The 19239-nt window shown below is 37.3% G+C and overlaps 1 protein-coding gene across 1 annotated transcript in view; it reads right to left on the bottom strand.

The window, feature by feature from the left end:
* Positions 1–7297: 7297 nt before the first annotated feature.
* Positions 7298–19239, bottom strand: part of cdh5 (cadherin 5) — a 37242-nt gene continuing 25300 nt past the window's right edge. The window contains exons 13-16 of the mRNA XM_037680326.1: positions 14890–15020; positions 14361–14475; positions 8732–8864; positions 7298–8157 (exon numbers count right to left, since the gene is read on the bottom strand). Coding sequence (XP_037536254.1) covers positions 7773–8157; positions 8732–8864; positions 14361–14475; positions 14890–15020 — 764 coding nt within the window. The 3' untranslated portion in view covers positions 7298–7772. The remainder of the gene's footprint in view (positions 8158–8731; positions 8865–14360; positions 14476–14889; positions 15021–19239) is intronic.

Raw genomic sequence — 19239 nt, 5'->3', positions numbered from 1 at the left:
TCACAGGCAGCTGGTGTTGTGTTGACTTTTAAACCCAGTTCAAATCAACACCAACTCCTCAACTTCAGCTTAACACCACAGTGACTGTGCATAAACGTAAATGTTTTTTTTTTTAATTTGCACGTGTTACATTTGACAAAACAAGGAATCATTTCCCCTACTTTTTATTTTTCATTCTACATCTGGCACTCTCCAAGCTTTCTACCCTTGTTGTCAGGCAACAAAAAGTGCTCAAAAACGGCAGAAAATATATTTAACGTGACTAAAAACCAAAGCATTGACCTAGCTTTTAAAAATTCTCATATCAAGCATTCATGGAATGTGCTGCTTTTACCACAGAGGTCAGATTTTGTGACCCTCAGCTCACTTCAGGTCCAACATCTGTAACCTTGTCCCCAGATCTCCTTATCCATGTCCAGATTACTGAGAACTGTTTAGGTGACCACAGGATGCTGGTCTACTGCTGTGGTTGATCTGTTTATACATTGTTAAAATTAGTGCTCTACTTCAAAGACCAATTTAATATTGAAATTAATTTTCTTTACTAGAAATATGACAATAAAACTAACCATTCTATGTTACAAAAAACAACAACTGCTGTTTATCTGTTTGTTTTCAATTTTAAAAAATCACTGTAATGTCACTTTGACCGGTCATATGTGCTACTGATTATCCATGCTGCTGATCTCATGCTGCTGATTATTTCATGCTGCTGTATTCATTCGTACTCACACAGACTCATGTTCGTGATGCTGTTGTTCAGCATATTATTTTTGTACTATTAGTGTTTAGTGTATTTCTTAGTTTATATCCTAGATCCTTATTTACAATTTATATTTTTGTTATTGTTGGATGTAACTGGGACCCTGTGTACACAATTTCGTTCCAACTGCATGCACTACATGTGATGCGAATGACAATAAAACCTACTTGAACATATCTTTTCTCAACGATAAAACAAAGCAGGGTGAAGTTTTTGCTGCAGCGGTTTCAAGGATCTTAAGGAAAAGAGACAATTTGATACTTTGATCTTAAGGTTTTGGGATTTTTACATGTTTGTGTAGGAAAACCCCCCAAAATAAAGCACATTGAACAAAGACTGAATGAACATCTGGTTGTATTTTAAATCTTGATCTGTGAGCCAGAAATTCACAAAAGCTTGAGGTTTTTTGTGCCTTTTACTTTCACATTGTTCTCTGAGTCCCCTTCATGCCTTGGCAGGATTAATGCCACTTTGGCCTTTTGCTCTCACGATGTCTTTGCTTCCCTCTTGTTTTTACTCTCCTGATCTTGAACAATCAGTCAAATCTGTTATGGAGAGGATCACACATTTGGAGGTGTGACCCCTCTAAACCCACAACCCCAAACAATATTAGAAGAGCACAAACCTGTGGTTACCTTACACTTGGGTTTGAAATTTGGAAAACACAGGATATCCTTCAGGTCAAGTTTGATCACATGTCAAAGTTTAAGTTGAGGGAGATCAGAGGTTTTCTTACACGGCCGCACAATGAAATTGATCCAGCACTATGAAAACTTGTTAATGTGAACCACATTTGCTTTTTAGATCCATGTAGACACTTCAACTGTCCTAGATGGAATCTGCTGCAAACCTCGTGACGTTAAAAGCATTAAAAACATGTGATGTAATTGATCTTCACCCAAACTTTAAACTCAGACCGCTCAACATGCTTTCATTTGCAGAATGAAAAACATTATTGTCTCACATTTGTCTCCTTGATCTTTAATGATAAACACATGTTTATTGGTTAAAGGGAAAGTTCAGATGTTTTAAAGAAGGGTTTTGAGCAAAATTATGAAACTATCTGATTATGTACCTGTTAAGTCAGACTGGATTGATGCGCTAATGTTTAGTCTGAGTTGTAGCAAACACCTTCAGTGCATAAATAAAATATTAATATTTCATAACCCTGGGTTGGATTAGATTACCACCAGCTCTTGTTTACTTATAGCCTTAGTTCAGATTTATGCATTGGAATAGGTTCATAGTACAGTTTGACTCTCTGAAACACAAACACAAGTACTTACACTATACTTAAATGTTATGTGAGTTTATTACACACAAAAAAAGGATATTTATAAACTCTTTACAGATAAAAAAAAATGGACTATGAACAAAATGTTTCCAGTATTTATTTATTTTTATTTTTATTTTGGTAAAAAGGGTAAAAGTGATGAGTCATAACATATTATCAGGTCTAAAATGTAAGTTTATATTTTACATTACTGTTAACGCAGAAGAGCGAAACTCTTCTTACTTAAAGAAACTCAGAATACAAATGCTTTCTCAAAATAAAATAAAAATAAAAGTACATTTGAATAATGAGTTTAACTATCTATTAACTAATTACCCAGAATAAAAGTTGAATAATTTTGGCACCGATCCATATACAGAGAAAGGAAGAATCTGGAACTCTAACCATCAGGAGGTTCATTCCACTAATGCAGGGGTTTGCAAACTTTACCATCAAAAGAGCCATTTTTACGCCTTTGTTCACCAAATTGATAGTGTTCAGAGCTGCAACAACCTGCTACGACTGTGATTATCAACTGGTGGCCTGTGGGCCACTTTAGGTTTGTTAGAGGAGGCTTTTATGTCCACTAGGGGTGACATTATAAAACTAAAAATATCTAATGATGTTTAGCATTTCTTGATATCTTTATAATTTAAGACAAATGAAAAGAGCAGATTATTGTAGGGGGAGGAGTTAAATTAATAAAAATCTATGAACTATGCTGACCTATGTGATTGCGTTTCATTGTGGAAAAATTAATTAAGTATAGAAATAAAGCATAAAGTTAAAGTGAGTATGTTTTACTCCTTGTACTAGTTCAAGTGTTCACATATTTGCAAAAGAAATGACAGGAAAACTGCTAAAACTAATACTTTGTTGTTGTTTGTACAACAACAATAAAATTAAATTTTATGTTAGTTTTGGTCAAAGCTTGAAAGAGCCATGTGGAGGGTTGCAGTGGGAGCAGTGGGAGTGGGAGTGGTGGCGCAGAGGTTAGAGAGGTGGGCCTGTGATCCGAAGATCGCCGGTTCACGCCCCGGCCCAGACAACATCAAAAAAATTGTGGGTGGGGTAGGTGAAACACCCACACTTGCCTCAACCCTCATTCGCCCCACTCTGGGCCCATGAGCAAGGCCCTTAACCCCCACCATGTGCTCCCTAAATAGGTCTCTCTTGAAAATGAGTTCTCGTGGCTCAATGAGACTACCTGTATAAATAAAGGCTAAATGAAAAAAAAATGCAGACCCCTGCACGATCGTTAACCCAGCAAGAGGAGTAGATGTTTCTTGGATTAACGGAGATCTTGGAACATTTTATGGAGGCATTGCTGCTTGCAGGGACAAATGGTCAGATCTTTGTACCTCAGGACTCATGTTGGTCTGGCATCAGTGTCCCAGGAGTTAAAATTACTCAGATTGTGGGAATGATCTTCTCAGCTGAAGGAGAACACCATGTTATCTTGAAAAATAATTTACAGAAGCAAAAACGTTAATCTGAATTATTTCCCAGCTAGAAGACTTCAAAATATCACAAAGATCTGTTCAGTAACAAAGTTCAGTCACTAAAAACATAGATCCCATAAGTTCAGATGAGAATACTGCAGACTCCGACAATGATTTGAGTGTTTGATCAGGAAGAAGTCATAAAGTTGGTGTCGCCTGATCGTCCGCGTACAACACAGTCTTTAGCCTGAAGATGTTTTCACAAGATTCTGTTCAGAAAGAGTTGGGAGAGTGTTTAAATAAAAAAATAACTTAATAGCCAATTAATTAAGAAAGAGCCAAGAGCTATTTCTGATGAACTTTAAGAGCTCCATTTTGCTAAAGATGTTGATTTGGATGGTAAGATTTTTAAACGGACATTTATTTTTGGTAAAATGCTATATGACTGCTATACAACACAAACCACAAAACCAGATTTGAGGATTTATTTTTGATTGTACACTTACAAAAACATCAGGTAATAAAAAGTAACTGCTATACACCATAAAAACAAACAAAAAAAAAACTGTGTTCACATAAAAAAAAAATTACAGTATCTTTATTAAAGAATAAAAGGCACGTGTTGCTCCCTTACAGACCCCCACTCTATTTACACATGAGAAAGTCTAAATGCGTACTTGCTACTTCTTATTTAGGGTAACACTGATCTGTGTGTATGTACACGGTTTAAACACACACACACACACACAAAAGCCCACAAACCAAAAAAATCATGAATCCACTCAGAAATCCAATTATGCATCAAAGGCTTTTTTTTTCTTGATAAGTGAAGGTTTTTTGATTTTTACATAAAGTAAACAATCTTTAAATACAGAAATGTGGACAATAAGAAAGTGTGGTAATTATTAGGCACATTTATTTTTAGATAGATTTTTTTTTCTAAGTAAAGTCCCTCAATTGATGCATGATACACAGAAACAAAATAAGATCACTTAAACCTTAAAGCAGTGTTTTGAATTCTCTGGAGATGTTTTTGTTTGTTTCTCGCCATAAATGCAAATAATGTTCGTGGTCTGAATCCCACCCTGAGAGGCATGTTTGTACGGTCTGAATCCAAGCTGCAACCTTTATTCAAGCAAAGAAATGCTGGCACGCAGCGCTAATGTCCAAAAACTCTGACAGAAATTCAGTTGTCTCAAACAATATGAGATGATTTCAGAAGGTTTAAACACAGGATTCATTTACAATTAGTCATATTTTGAATTACTTAATACATTTCTCAGGAAGAATGAGTAAAAACATGAAATGAGTGCACATACATAACAAAAACAAATATGACACTTTCAAAACAACAGCCCAAGTGTTGAAATGTCATAGTAAAAGATTGGATTGTAATACCAACTCCCGTTGTCATAAATTTATGTTCAAAGTAGTTACCTAGTTTAAAACAATTAACACTTGCTTATAAAATATTCTGTATAGATTTTTAACTCTGATGCCAATGTTTGTTGCTGAAAGGAAAATGATGTTGCAGCACCTCTTTGTTTGCTGCAGCTGCTTGATTTATTTGTTATTCTTCAAAATGCATATATTTTTAAAACATTGTGTAATAATAATAATAAACACAATAATAATAATAATGTGTTATATTAATAATACACACAAGAAAACCTGAATGGTGCCATTAAACACTAAATTTTAAACACTATATTCAACATAAAAAGGACAGAGGCACAAACTGAAATAATGTTCACCTTTAAGTTTTGGCATTTTGGGCCTAAAATTGTAAGGATTTCTTATAACAATTTTTAAAATTCATCCGGAACCAATTTTGAAGAAAAGTCATCTTTCTCTCTGCTAGTTCTCCTCATCTTCATCTGAACGTAAACCCTTATCCCGAGTTTCTCCCTGCCTCGCTCCCTCTTCTCTTACAAAGCTGATTCCCAAGCTGCGCTAACAGGAAGTGAGCACAATGTGTTGGCTCGCAGGAGTGATAACACAGACAGGAAGGGGCGGGCACTACCCCAGATGGACAGGAAGTTGGACTCCGCTGTTTGGCTTAGCTGATTAAAGGACAATGAGAGTGTAGGAGATATGGCGAGGCCAAGCACGGAGAGAAAAACTGAGAGTGAGGCGAAGGGGCTGCTCTGAGTGAACAACAATATAAAAGAAGTTGGCCCCCAGAAGGCTTCCAGCTATTGTGTTCACCATTTATACAAAGGCATTCCAAGCAGGCCTTAGTTTTAAATAAACATGTTCAAATCCAAAGAAAACAGAATAAACAGCAGAGTAAATAAACTATAATAAAAAACTAAAACTAAACCAAACACTTTAGGAAAAAAGAAACTTTAATCATGACGCACATCTACATGACTAAGCCACTGCACTACCGTTTGATACAGATGTCGTCATCACAGACAATTGGTGACCTTTTACCATTATGATGGATTATGGATGACTTTTTAACGGCATAAGCTATAATCTATTACCAGGCCATTACATAATAGGCCAAAAAGGCCTGCAGTTCTTATTTAAATGCTGCGGAGTGATAAATTGTTCAGGTGCTCGACAGGGCCAGGTCAGAGGTTAGACGGTCTGTAGGGAGCGGGTGATTACTTCAGAAGCAAATGATGGGCTGACATATTCAAGGAGGACGTTCAAGGATTCAGATGATTAGAACAACGTCACAAAGTGCAATAAAATAAGAAGCAGTGGCACTCGTGAAATTGTCACATCATTTCTGTCAATAAAATGTCAGAAATTTCCGGAGTGTCTATGAAGCATGTTTACATTTTCAGTAAAGTGAGCAAGCATCTTTGCTGCTAAAAGGAAATTCATATTTTCATGTAAATTGTGCCTGCAGTGTGTGGAAAAAAGAAGTGCAAACATCAGAGCAGTGAGCTGAAACATCTACCTGTTGATGGTAAATAGATGACAAGAAGCATTATAAAGGGACAAGATTATGGTAATAGAAAAAAGAGCCTTCATTTTCCTGAATTGGTCCATTCATGTTTTTTGAGTTCTGCTAAAAGTGCACATTTTAAAGATTTCCAACATTTTGAGGATGTTTCTGATTAGAGGGGTTGTGGCTTGACAGAAGCCACAAAAGGATGAGAGGTTAAAGTTATTCAAGCCTCATCAGAGACATTACGGCAGCCCAACTAGCTGCTTATGCTTCCTGAGTTGTGTGAAGGACTTTTGTTTGAGCCTGGCTCAAAGGACGAAGCTTTCATCACAACAATAACGGCGATGATAAGTACTGTCAAATGAAAACCTGCAGGGAACGAGTCGTAATTCTGTCTGAGCAGCAGCACAACCATTTCCTGTCTGTCTCTCTATTGTCTTTTCTCTCTTCAGAGCAGAAAATAACTGGGAAAATGGAGGAAATGACTCATGTGGAAAATGGCTCCTTTGTATAATGAGCTTGCTGTTCAATATTTTTCAGTTTTTTTTTTTTTTTAATCCAAAACTATATTTAAAAAATCACATACTTCAGAACTGAATAGTTTTTCCCCAAATGCACCTTTTCGCCTCCCAAGTAGGAAACAAATAATAAAAATTCAAAAGCTAATGGGCTCACCAAAAAAAATAAAAGTTCAACTGCTGGGTTCAGATGTGTTAATAGACGTAGACAATGAACAAGCAGGCCAACATTTAACCAGGTAAAGTGACCAAAAAGTGACCACATACAAGAGCTGAAACATAAAAAAATACCAAATTAAAAAAAAGAAATAAAAGAGGAACATCACTGACCCAATGAACCGATCATAGTTGATCAGGAGTTTCATCAGCTTGCACTTTGCAGGAACTTGCATCACAGTTGCAGACTAAAATATCTTCATGGTACTTACAAATCAAAGGAGTCTATCTGCAAACGTTTGAAACATTTAGTTCCTATGGAGTCATGACCTTGAGTTTCTTAAAAAAAAGTTCACTTCTTTTAATACACATTAGAAAAAACAACAAGCCAGTGAAAATATAATACTACTAATAATTCCTTGATTAAGCCTGTGGGAGCAACGAGGATTTTAATGATGCTCTTGTTCTCTGACTGGGGGTGAATAAAGAAGAGGCACAAGAAACAAATGAATCCACAAGTGAAGCTAAATGTTTGGAGGAGAAAAAGACCTCCTGATTGTGTTTTTAGGAGTCAAAGAAGTCTCTGGAGACAGTTTTTTTTTTTTTTTTCTGCGTGTGTATGGTTCTTGCATGTTTTTGTTCATTGAGTGTATTTATGGCTCTTTTCACTGATGCACACTGTTCATGTGTACATTCTGCAAAAACTGAAGTTCTATCAGTACTGATGGTAGTAGTTAGATTCGTCCATGCCGTACAGCTCAGCCAGAACCCTAAACCTCGGACCCCAGTCGTTGAGGAAGTCGTAATCCAAGTTTGACACGGATGAAGAACTTTCCAGAGAGCTGAGACTTCCGGCTAAAGACTCGGGCCCCTCGTAGCCGTAGATGTGGAGGGTGTCATATGGGAATCCGTCCCTGTCGTGATCGGCTTCGTCCTTTTTAATCTCGATCATGGCCGCCATATCGCCCTTGCACGCGGTGGGCTGAGACTGGTGGCGGGGCTTTTGCACCATGGCGTATATGGTGGGGTGTGGGAGGCAGTCAGGGTGGCGGAGCAGAGAGCCGTCGTTGCAAGCGGAGGTGAGGATTGAGACGTCATAGCTGAAAGAGAGGCAAACCCCTTAATTTAACGTGATGAGAGCTGATTCACTTTTCAGAATGCAGATAAATCATTGGACCATGAGTGGAGAGAATGTTGAACGAAGTCTGTAATTTGTTTCCAGGGTAACAAACATTTGATCAAAACAGCAAAGATATGACTTTGTAGATGACAGAACGATTTTATCCTTTCAAAGCATGCGTAATTCAGAAAGCCTTGTTAAAATGTAAAATAGGGAGTATTAGTTATTAAAAGAGTGCCTTTGAACTATAAAGGCTACACTCAGCTGTTGATGCAGATTAAGTATTTTTTAGAGAGCAGAAAGGAAAAATTACAAAAACGATGATTGTTCTTGACCCCAGAAACTGCTTAGGCAGCATATTTGTTGGAATCTAAATAAAAATAAAAAACCACTGTCATTGTTATCCTGCACCATTTTCAGACATGAGCAGTTGGTTTGTTTCAAAGGTGGACATTTTCCACATGAAGAAACAAATGGGCACCTGAGATTATAAAGGCTCAGTTATATTTAGGCATTTTAAAAGTGTTTTTCCTTATTTCTTCTAATCTGCATACCCATTAGTGTCCATCTCTCCTCCTCCCTCCTCATCGTACGTGACGAGCTGCTCATGAATCTCTCCGCTGTTCTTCATGTTGGCGAGAGAATCCTTCTGGTAGCGTTTCCTCAACACGAACAGGATCACTATAACTACGCAGAGCACAGGCAAAATGGAATATGAACCTTTGTCAAAAGTCATTCAGCTCCATTTTTTTAATTTATATTTTTAAGTGGCTAGGAGTTGTCCCACAAATTAATTCAAAATGCCAGATAATGATAAGAATGTGACCATGAAACAAGTGAAATGTTAACACAAGAATGAGACCAAAACAATTTGGTTGTATGAGAGGAGTTGAATTCATTCAGTATCGTCATAGTCTTAAAAGGAACAAACTCAGCCCGCTTCGAAGCGAAACAATCTCAGCATAAAGACAAACAACAGCGAGGAGCACGAGAAACAGGAAGACAGAGCCAGTAAACACAAGGAGCCAAGAGGAAATTGGTTCAAGAAAACCAAGTTGGCGGAGGTTGAATCAGAGCAAACAGGTGATAAACAATTGAAAAGGAAGAAATAGGGTCAAGTCAGGGGATGTGGGGATTAGGAAGTAAGAGAAGAAAGACTCCGAAGAAACAATAGAAAAGTTAAAACTGATAGAAACTCAAAACAGGAGGCTGTTTGTGTTCGGGTTAAAGATTTTCAGGAACTAAAGTATGATGAAAGTATTTAAAGCAGGAAGAAGGTTTGGAGGAAGAGTAAACAGAGGTCACATCTCACAAATATTACAAATATTAAAATAAAATTAACCTTGAACAGAGCAACAAAGTCCATGCTCAATAATCCAGGTATACAGAGCAGTGTACGCTTATTATTATTATTTTTTTTAATGTTTTCTAAAATTATTTATTATACATCTTTCGGTCCTCTCCAAAATGTTTTCATTCATTTGTTAAAAAGCCATAATGTGAAGAGAAAATAAAAAGGATAATTGCTGTTACGAAGTTATGATTTTTAAAGTGTTTACAGTTTGGAGTTACAATAGTCCCTCGCTACTTCACGGGTCGTTTTTCGCGGACTCGCTCTATCGTGGTTTTTCAAAATAAGATTGGAAATTACACAACTGGCTGATTGATGGATGAGCTGCACGACCAGCATGGAGTTTTTATTTAAAATAAATTATTTAAATTATTTAATACCTGTTGCACCTGTGTGCAGCCCACAGCTGCAAGAGAAGTTTCCTCCTGCAGCATGTCAGATCTCCGCTCTGCAGCAGAGAGGTGGGTGTGGCCGAGAGCACTGGTCACGCCCACTTCCTGCAGAGTGGCAAAGAGCAGCCAGAGGCAGAGAGAAGGAAATCATGACACGCTGTGCTCTTTTAGAACGTTTAGAGTTTACAAAATTGTTAGGGACATTGCAAGAGTGTAGGAAGGGTTTAAAACACTTGTATACATACCTGTATATAAATACTAAAATAAACTACTACTTACTACTACTACTGCTACTTGTGTACATAATTTCGTTCCATCTCATGTACCACATGAGATGGTAATGACAATAAAGTTTACTTGAACTTGAATTTGGACTACTGTATCCCTACTTTGCAGTTTTTCACTTATCACAGGTGTTGTGGTCCCTAACACCTGCGATAAATGAGGGACTGCTGTACTTGAACATTGGTAACCATATTTAATCTGATCTTTTTTTAAATTTTTTGGATTTGGTTTGAATACATTATTTTATTTTGGAGTATTTTTGTTTTCTAAAATAACTTCTGACTGGATGTAACTGGTCAATAAAGCCACATTTGTACACTCATATACTCATTGTACACATATTATTCCATTAAAATGTATCATTTTAGTCCTGCATGTGTCATCTTTAGACCGGAGCAATTCAAACTATTGACAGCCTCTCTTGTAAAGGACATGTATGTATACTGAATGCATGACTGTGGTAATGCTTTGGATAATTGTAATAAGATTGTCATGTTCAAAGTAAAAAATAAATAAAAAATCTCTGAAGAAAGACTCAATTTCCCTTCACTGATTATTCTGAGCTGAGTTCAACAAGTTCAGCTTGATAAGAAAGTTGTTTTAAAAGAAACTTTTCCTGTGACCTGAATTTTATTGTGACCATGGAGAGGAAAACGAAGAAAGAAAAGGAGAGGAAAACGGATGAAAAGGAGGAACAAACGAGGCAAACAGGTGCTGATTGAGGGAAGAAGGAAGAAGGAAAACGGGAGACTTGATGATGACTGATGAGGGAATCAAGAGCAAGGACAGATGAAGAGGAGAGGAGGAAAGGAAGGCTGCGTTTGACATTAGATTAGGCCTTAGGCGTTGGTCCCGATATGAACTCTTTTCTCTCTCGGCAGACGGGCAGCATTAGCCATGCCTTTTAGATGAGGGCGGATGGGACTAATTTGGGTTTGCATGGGAAACCAACAGATTAATCTTTTACAACACATGCTCTGCAGTTTAATAAGCTTTGGAGATATCAGACTTAGAAAGACAACAGACGAGTGAGTGTAATAAAAAAAGAAGGCAGAAAAAAGTTCTGTCTTTGTTGAAGACGACTGAGAAAAAAATTCTTTCTGCGTGTCAAACCTGACTTCATGTGAGAAACTGTGCCTGTGAATGATAAATTGCTTTGGGCCTCGACAGATAACGACAAGTGCATTTAATAGTTAATCTAGCCTGCTTTAGGAGTGTATGATAAAGCAAGAGAGAGGCAGAAAGTGGACGAGTACTAGGAAAAGAGAGAGATAGAGAGACCCTGAGGGAAAGAGGAAAACAGAGATGAAGAAAAAATAAAGGGAGGGGAGGGAATGATAGTGAAGGAGTGTATTAATAGTTAATAGGCTGAGTGTTTGGTGGTGTTTGATAAGCAGACGGCACCTAAAGAGCTGATAAACTCCCCTCATTACCACGTCTATTCTTCCACTGCGTTTCCCACAATTCTCCTCTTCAGCTTCTCCCAAATCACTTTCTGTCCCCGTCACTCAGTTGCTCTGATCTCTGTTGCCTTCGGTCTGTCTTTCACCTATCTCCCCATTCACATAACTAATTCTAGATGGAGGACTCCCCCCACACATTTTCCCCAAGTCTTTCCCTTCAATCTTCAACACTTCTCATCCCTCACGTACAGCCATATCTCCAGCGTGTCCCCAATCCAATACAACAACAGTCTCTTCAGGAGGAGCAGAGGTAAAGGTATCAAAGAGAATGTTGAGCTCACAACCACTGCCGTTACTTCCACATCCGCTGCTGCATTATTCATAAAAACAACAACACCGGGGGGGGGGGGGGGGGGGGGGGAATCCCCCCACAAAGCATAAATTATATGTATTGCAAAGTAAGGGTGAGTGTATCATGTTCCGTTCACGCAACAATTAATTCAACCTTTATATATACAGATTAGTCTCATTGAGCCACGAGGACTCATTTACAAGAGAGACCTGTTTTAAACAAAGAACAGAAGAGGTACAAACAATAATAGACATCATATAAAAAAGAATATAAATGAAAAGTTTATAGAATAAATGAAATAAAAAATGAAACAAAAAACATTAAAAACGAGACAAAAACAGCTACATTATAAAGCGATGTAAAATACTCAAAACAGGAACATGTCTGTGTTGGTTTTTGCCATGAACGATGCATCATTGATGCTTCTTTTGGAAGTTATTATTATTATTTTTTTTATTGAACAGCAACAGAGAGAGTTAAAGGCTTTTACTTGGATTATAGGTTTATTTATGCAAAATTTGTTGAGCTGATTCAAGCTGCAAATGTCACACATTTATTGTCTTTTACATACAGTACAAACTCTATCAGACTACCGTATTTTCTGGTGTATAAGTCGCAGTTTTTTCATCGATTTGTCTGTCCTGTGATTTATATGCCGAAGCGACTTATATACATTTTTCCCCCCATATTCATAATGCAATTTTTGACTGACACTTTAAATTTCCAAGAACTGCAACAGCGATTCCTCCTGTGTGAGCTCGCTTCACTCAGCTGGTGCAGGCTGAGGAACGCTAGAGAGCTAGCAGCTCCGGCTGCGATGGATGGATGGTGCTCTGCTGCCAAGGCAAAATGAAGCTGTTTTGACCTTTAAATAAACGCATAATGAATGCGATAATAAATGTGATAATAAATGCGATAATAAATGCGATAATAAATGCGATAATAAATGCAATAATAAATGCAATAATAAATGCAATAATAAATGCGATAATAAATGCGATAATAAATGCGATGGGTCAGTGGTGATGCATAATGAATGCAACTTATACGCCAAAGCGACTTATAATTGTTTTTTTCCTCTTCGTGATGCTTTTTTGACTGATGCGACTTATATGCCGAAAAATACGGTATATGTACGTCTGCAGTATTGTACTGAACTTGATTGTGAATACAAATTAATTAATTACATATGCTTGATAGTTGCAAAAACAACAAATAAGTTTAGATTAGGATGAAGATGATGCTTTAGAACCCATTAAATAACTTTCTGCTTAACAATAAAGAAATGTGTTTAAAGCACATTTGATGCCTATATCTGAACTAAACAGAAAGTAAAGATTTAAATCCTTCTTTGTTTGAATATACAAACAATTTTAAAATGCTAAATGTTATTATAATTGATATTTAATATTTTTTTCACTACAAACTGTTTCCGTTTCAATGTCTTATTAAGCAGAATTCGGCATAAAGTTTTTCCAACTTATTTATTAATTTTTCTAATTAAGTCACTGCTCCAACACTAACAGAAATCATTCAACAGGTTCACATTTTGCCTTTCAGGTCTGTAACACACCTGGACTGACGTGTAAGGAAGTGCCCTAAGGAGTAAAGCACACCCAGCTGATTGATGAATTACTCCCCAAAATCTACTGAAAACAACTAAATTATGTTATCAACACCACACCTAATGCTTTGTCAGTGAACCTGCTAAACCTTTAAAACAAACAGAAATGAAGAGCCAATCCCAAAGGACTGCAGCAAGAGTATTCAAGCAGTTTCATTGCAAAAGCGCAAATGTGTAGGTTTTGTTTTGCAATACTCAAACCTGATTGTGCTGGAGGTTTTCCCTATTTTTGGAGCACAAATGCATGTGCTCTTTCCCCCATCAGAGAAAACAAAATGAAAAGGCAGGTTGATCATTATCCCATAGTGCAAAGCAAGAAAATGTGCAAACAAGTAATCCCAGAGCTAACTAATAATGTGAGACTCAAATCTGGCAGTTTTAAGAAAATCTTTCCTGGTTGTAGATTTGTTTTTTGTTGGGTGCAGAGGTGAGGAACAAGCTTGTTTATCTCATCTTGTTCCTTATTTTTCATTTTCCAAGACGAAGCAATATCATTTCACGTAATAAATATCTTTTGTACAGCTCCACAGAAGGTCTTTTCACATATGAACTAAAGACACGAGAACAAACTAGATTTATGTTTGTTTGTCCTAAAAATGATAATAACTTTAAAAAGACAGGAAAATATGATCTTCACCACATCAAAGATCTGCTCAAACACTGATGTCCAGACGGAGGTAAATAAAATTAGCACAATCATATAAAGCTAAAGTTGACAGCTAAATGAAGTTGAATTAATGAAAGCTTTGGCAGTGAGTGATAACAGCGTCACTTACCCAGTATGGTTAGTATGCAGAGCAAGATGGCTATCAGGGCGTGGACACTGACTCCCATCCTCCGTGCACTGGCTTTGCACTGCGAGGGAACTCGTCTACCTTCACACCGACACAACTGCAACCAGACGGACAAAAAATATATAGTGAAACAGTCAGTACATTTTAAATTCACTTCTTTTAAAAAGCTGTTTGACCTAAGTAGAAGTAAAAACAAACACGTTTGCAGTTTATTTTGCCAGTTTGTCATGCAGTTTGTTCCCTTCTAACCAACAGAAGAAAGTAAAGTGTTGTGTTTTGTCATCTTTATATGCTCCTTAAATTAGTGATCTGCACATGAAGTACACCCAAATGGAGCAGCGGGCAGATATGTAAGCGCCCGAGGAGCAGTAAGAGAAAAGGCATTTTGCTCAAGGACACCATGACATCTGGAGATGGCAGAGAGTCAAACCTGGACTTTCCAGTCCCAAGTTTGCTGCCACTGAGCCACACCCACCCCGGCTACAGAGACCTGAATAAAACACACAGAGACCTTGATTGCCAGTTTGGTGATGCTGGTCTGGATGGGCCGCCCTCCATCACTGATCCGCACATCCACACTGTGATCCTTGGGGTCATCCAGGCTGAACGGGCCTTGCTTCACTATCAGGTCTGCTGTGTTGTCTGAACAAGAAGTATGATAGTGTGAGGAGATGGTGTTTGTAATTTAAAAATCATTCACTAATTTCTTTCACATTCTCACACAATCTACAGATTAATCTTCTTGATTCCCTCAGGTGATTCTAAAGCACACCTGCTGAGTATAACAAGCTCACAGAATTTAAATTAAACAGAAAAAAAAATCTGAATTAAGGCAGTGAAAAGACTTTAGCCTAACACCAGACAGAGAAATTAACTGTCACTTTGAGACACTGAGATAGCGAAGAACCATAAAAGGGGGATCTACATGTTGCAAGCGTTTCTCTGAAGACAATTGTTTTGTAGTTTCTGTACAATCCACAGTCAGACAAAGACACAATAAGTTAAAAGTCATGAATGGTGTTAAGGAGATTAGAGTGGTGTGTTTTCTGCAGGTCAGACCAGCAATACAATCATTAATCGAATATCAGTCGGGCAGAAGTTTCCTGAGAAGATGAGGAAAGCCTTTCTCCTTAGTATTCCGCAGCTGGAGGAATTTCACGAACACAATGACAGGAAAGAGTTTCACACGTCCTACAAACAAACGGTAACTCTGCTTTAAGTTTGAAGAAAAACAGCCCATAGTGATGCAGACTAAAACTATACTTTGGAACAAATTATTTTAGGTTTCTAAAAGGTGACTGAGTAAATGTCTTTAGCGCCTGATTCCAATTATTCCATCCCTTAAATAAAGAGAGACCTAATCTGGTTCATACAATTTGAATGCTACACTTCACACCACCATCTGCTTAACTAATCAGATTACTCTAAAAGTTTGCACAAATCAGAAGGAATTTTTTTTATTGATGTCAGAAAATGAAAGCAACAAGCTCTTTTATCATTGGCACGTTTGAAAGGCGTTTTATTAGTTCCTAAAGATTTGATGTTTTGAGGATTTTCTTTTAAGCACTGGAAAAAGTAAAAGGAGGTGATAAAAGAAATTCTCCTTCAGACATTATAGTTATAGAAAAAATGTCAGGTAGGTAAACAGCAGGTTTTGAGATTGCAATTGAACTTTTGAATGAAAACACAAAATTATGTGTTGACAGTGATGTACAGCTTTGATGGTGAAGGAAGTAAATACATTTTGAACTTTACCATCAGTCTGATACAAGAAGAAATCATGTGCTTTATTATATTATATTTTTTATTGTTTAGCATATATCTTGTATCCTTGTATACTGTTTCTTTTTGTACTTTATTTTATTGCTATTTTGGGGTGTAACTGGGGCCTTTAGTACACAATTTCGTTCCACCTCATGCACCACATGTGATGTGAATGACAGTAAAGAACCTTGAACCTTGAAATAAACAGTTTTGCATAAGGGGGAAAAAAAAAACCTTAAAAGGTCATTTTTCCTAAGGGCCTTATAATATAATTAAATGCCTGGCATGTTTTGTGGGACTGCAAATCGCCTACCACCTTTCATGCTAGAGGTTTTTTTTTTTTTTTTTAACATGCTAGAGGTTTTGCCTAACAAAAAATATAAAAAATATAACGAGAAATGGTGGCGTTATCTCCACTTTTGTCAAATCTTAAAAATAAGAATAATTCCATGTGAGCTCAGAGTATGTGGTGTGATTATCAGCAAACTTTAGCTCAGTATCTGTAAAACAGACCATGTTATAGCCTTTATGTCTCAGCTAATGTTGATTATTTATGTTAATCATCTTAAATTTGGTTGACTCCAAAGATTTTTCACTGCCGATGTGCATATTTTGATTACTGTCTATGTTTTTTTTTAGTAAAACGACCCTTACACACAAACACTGGCAAAGGCGGGAAATAATTATCATTAGAAAAGTCAGGTAAACTTAAGAAAAGGTAAGTTTTAGCTGCTCTCCATTGGCTCCCTGTCAAGTCCAGACTTGAATTCAAAATCTTACTTCTAACCTACAAATCCCCCAACAACCTAGCTCCATCTTATTTTTTTCATTTTTTTTTTTTGAATTATTATTGTTCCATATTTTTCTAACAGAGCACTTCACTCTCAAACCGCAGGCTTACTCGTGGTCCCTAGAGTTTCCAAAAGTAGAATGGGAGGATGATCTTTCAGTTATCAGGCTCCTCTCTTGTGGAACCAACTTCCAGTTTCTGTCTGTGAGGTGGACACATGTCCAGTTTGAAGTCTGGGCTTAAGACTTTCCTTTTTGATAAAATTAGGGTTGGCTTGTTATGCTGCCATAGGCTTAAACTACTGGAGGACAAATTGACCTCATTTCCTTAATTGAATTGTTAAAATTGAATAGTTTTCATTTGATACTATTTCTATCTTAACATGTGATTTTTGACCTGCCATTGTGTATCTGTTCCTCACAAACCCAGCCAGTCGAAGCAGATGGCTGCTTGTCCTGAGTCTGGTTCTGCTAAGGTTTCTTCCTCATGAGGGAGTTTTTCCTTTCCACTGTCACCTTTATACTTTCTTAAGATGAGAGTTCGGTGATGGAGTTAAACTCAAAGCAGTCTGCCATCAGATGAATAATGCTAACTTAATATTTTTATGTGAATGTTTCTGTTCAGTGCCCTGAGATGACTTCTGTTGTGACTTGGTGCTATATAATTAAACTGAATTTAATTTAATTAGAAAGTGTCTAAAACTGTTTAAATGCTAAAAATAAAAAGTCAGATTCTATGTGTTTTTCTGTTTTCATGCCAGGAAACTGAATGCAGATTAATTTAACTTTATTTTCTCATTCTCTTCACTTTGCTGCTCAGAAACTGTTGTTCCTACACAGTCGTGTGACGGAAGAACATGAGAGCGGATGAAGACGTAGCTAACAGAATAAAAGATGAAAAACGTGTCTGTCCGCTCATCATCTCACCCCTCTTCTTCATCACGTCTGCCACTCTTCGTGTGCTTGTTATCTTCTCCTAATTCTCTCTCTCTGGGTTTCTGGATACTTCTCACTGTTCTCCAGAGGTTCGGTTTGCGCTCTTCATCTCATTACTCTTCTTGTTGTTTGTGTCCCTCCTGCTCTGCATGTCTGGCATTAATGCAGAGAGCTTCATGTAGGTGCCAGCTCCAAACATGGAGTCATGTCACTTCACTGCACGGCTACACTGGCTTTTCCCGTAATGAAGGTTGTTTTCTGACAGATTTAAAGGGGTGGGAGTTGATAAATATTTTAAAACGCTTTACTTTCTAGGTCTTGTTGTATGTGTTTGTAAGGTGCCTGCTGATGACTTTGGGGGGCTACAATGAGAGAAACAAGCAGAGATTCAGAGTGACAGTCAGCTTTATGGAACAACTCTTTCCTTCTTTTCTGTCTTCCTTTCTTCTTCATTTCACCTTTCATTTTTTTCCACCTGCTTTGAAACATTTGATGTTTCTGATGGGATCATTTCTTCATGCCATCATCTGCTCTCCTTTGCCTCACAGCAACTTCTTTCTTCATGTCTTTTCCGTTCTCCTTTTCCTGACATCCACAGTCCCTCTCTACATGTTTTCTCTCATATTTCATCGTTTTTCTTCCCAGTTCTCCTCTTCAATCTTCCATGGTGTTTCCATTTGTCCTGCTTCTTCTCTGAACTCTGATTTTTATCCATTTTTATATTCCTCCTCAAACTCTGCAGTATACCTTCTTTTCTAACTCATCCTTTCCCTTCCTTTCATCTTCTTTTTCACTTTTCCCTCATCTGTTTTTTTCTTTTGCTCTCCTATTTTTGCTCTTCTCCATCAGTTCATCATGTTTACTCCTTCAGGCATAAGCAGAGTGAAAATGGATGAGGAGATATGTTTATTCCCTTTTTTTCTTCCTGTTTATTTTCTTCTCAGAGCAGTTCACTTTAATTAAATATTAACACTTCACCTAAACCCTCCATCTGACTACCTGAGGCTTTCGTATGAGACAATAACAGGTGATAACACTTTTCCGGAGGCTTCTGTGTATTTTAGCAGCACAAGTCTGAAGATAAAAATGAATAAAATTGTTTTTTTGTCTTTTATGCTGAAAAAAAATTTCAAAATCTGACTTAGCAAAGCACCACTCTTTAAAAAAAATTGAAATGTCTGTGTTTTGTATGCAATGTTAGCAATATATTTTGTAACCCACTGGACAAATTTAACTATTTATTCAATTCAATTCAGTTTATTTACAGTATATAGTGCCAAGTCACAACAGAAGTCGTCTTAGGGCACTGAACAGAAACAGTCACACACACACACACACACACACACACACACACACACACACACACACACAC

This window comes from Nematolebias whitei, chromosome 1, assembly GCF_014905685.2.
Source record: "Nematolebias whitei isolate Nwh7 chromosome 1, NemWhi1, whole genome shotgun sequence".
NCBI classification, from domain to species: Eukaryota; Metazoa; Chordata; class Actinopteri; order Cyprinodontiformes; family Rivulidae; genus Nematolebias; species Nematolebias whitei.
This window is presented reverse-complemented; position numbering and strand designations above follow the sequence as displayed.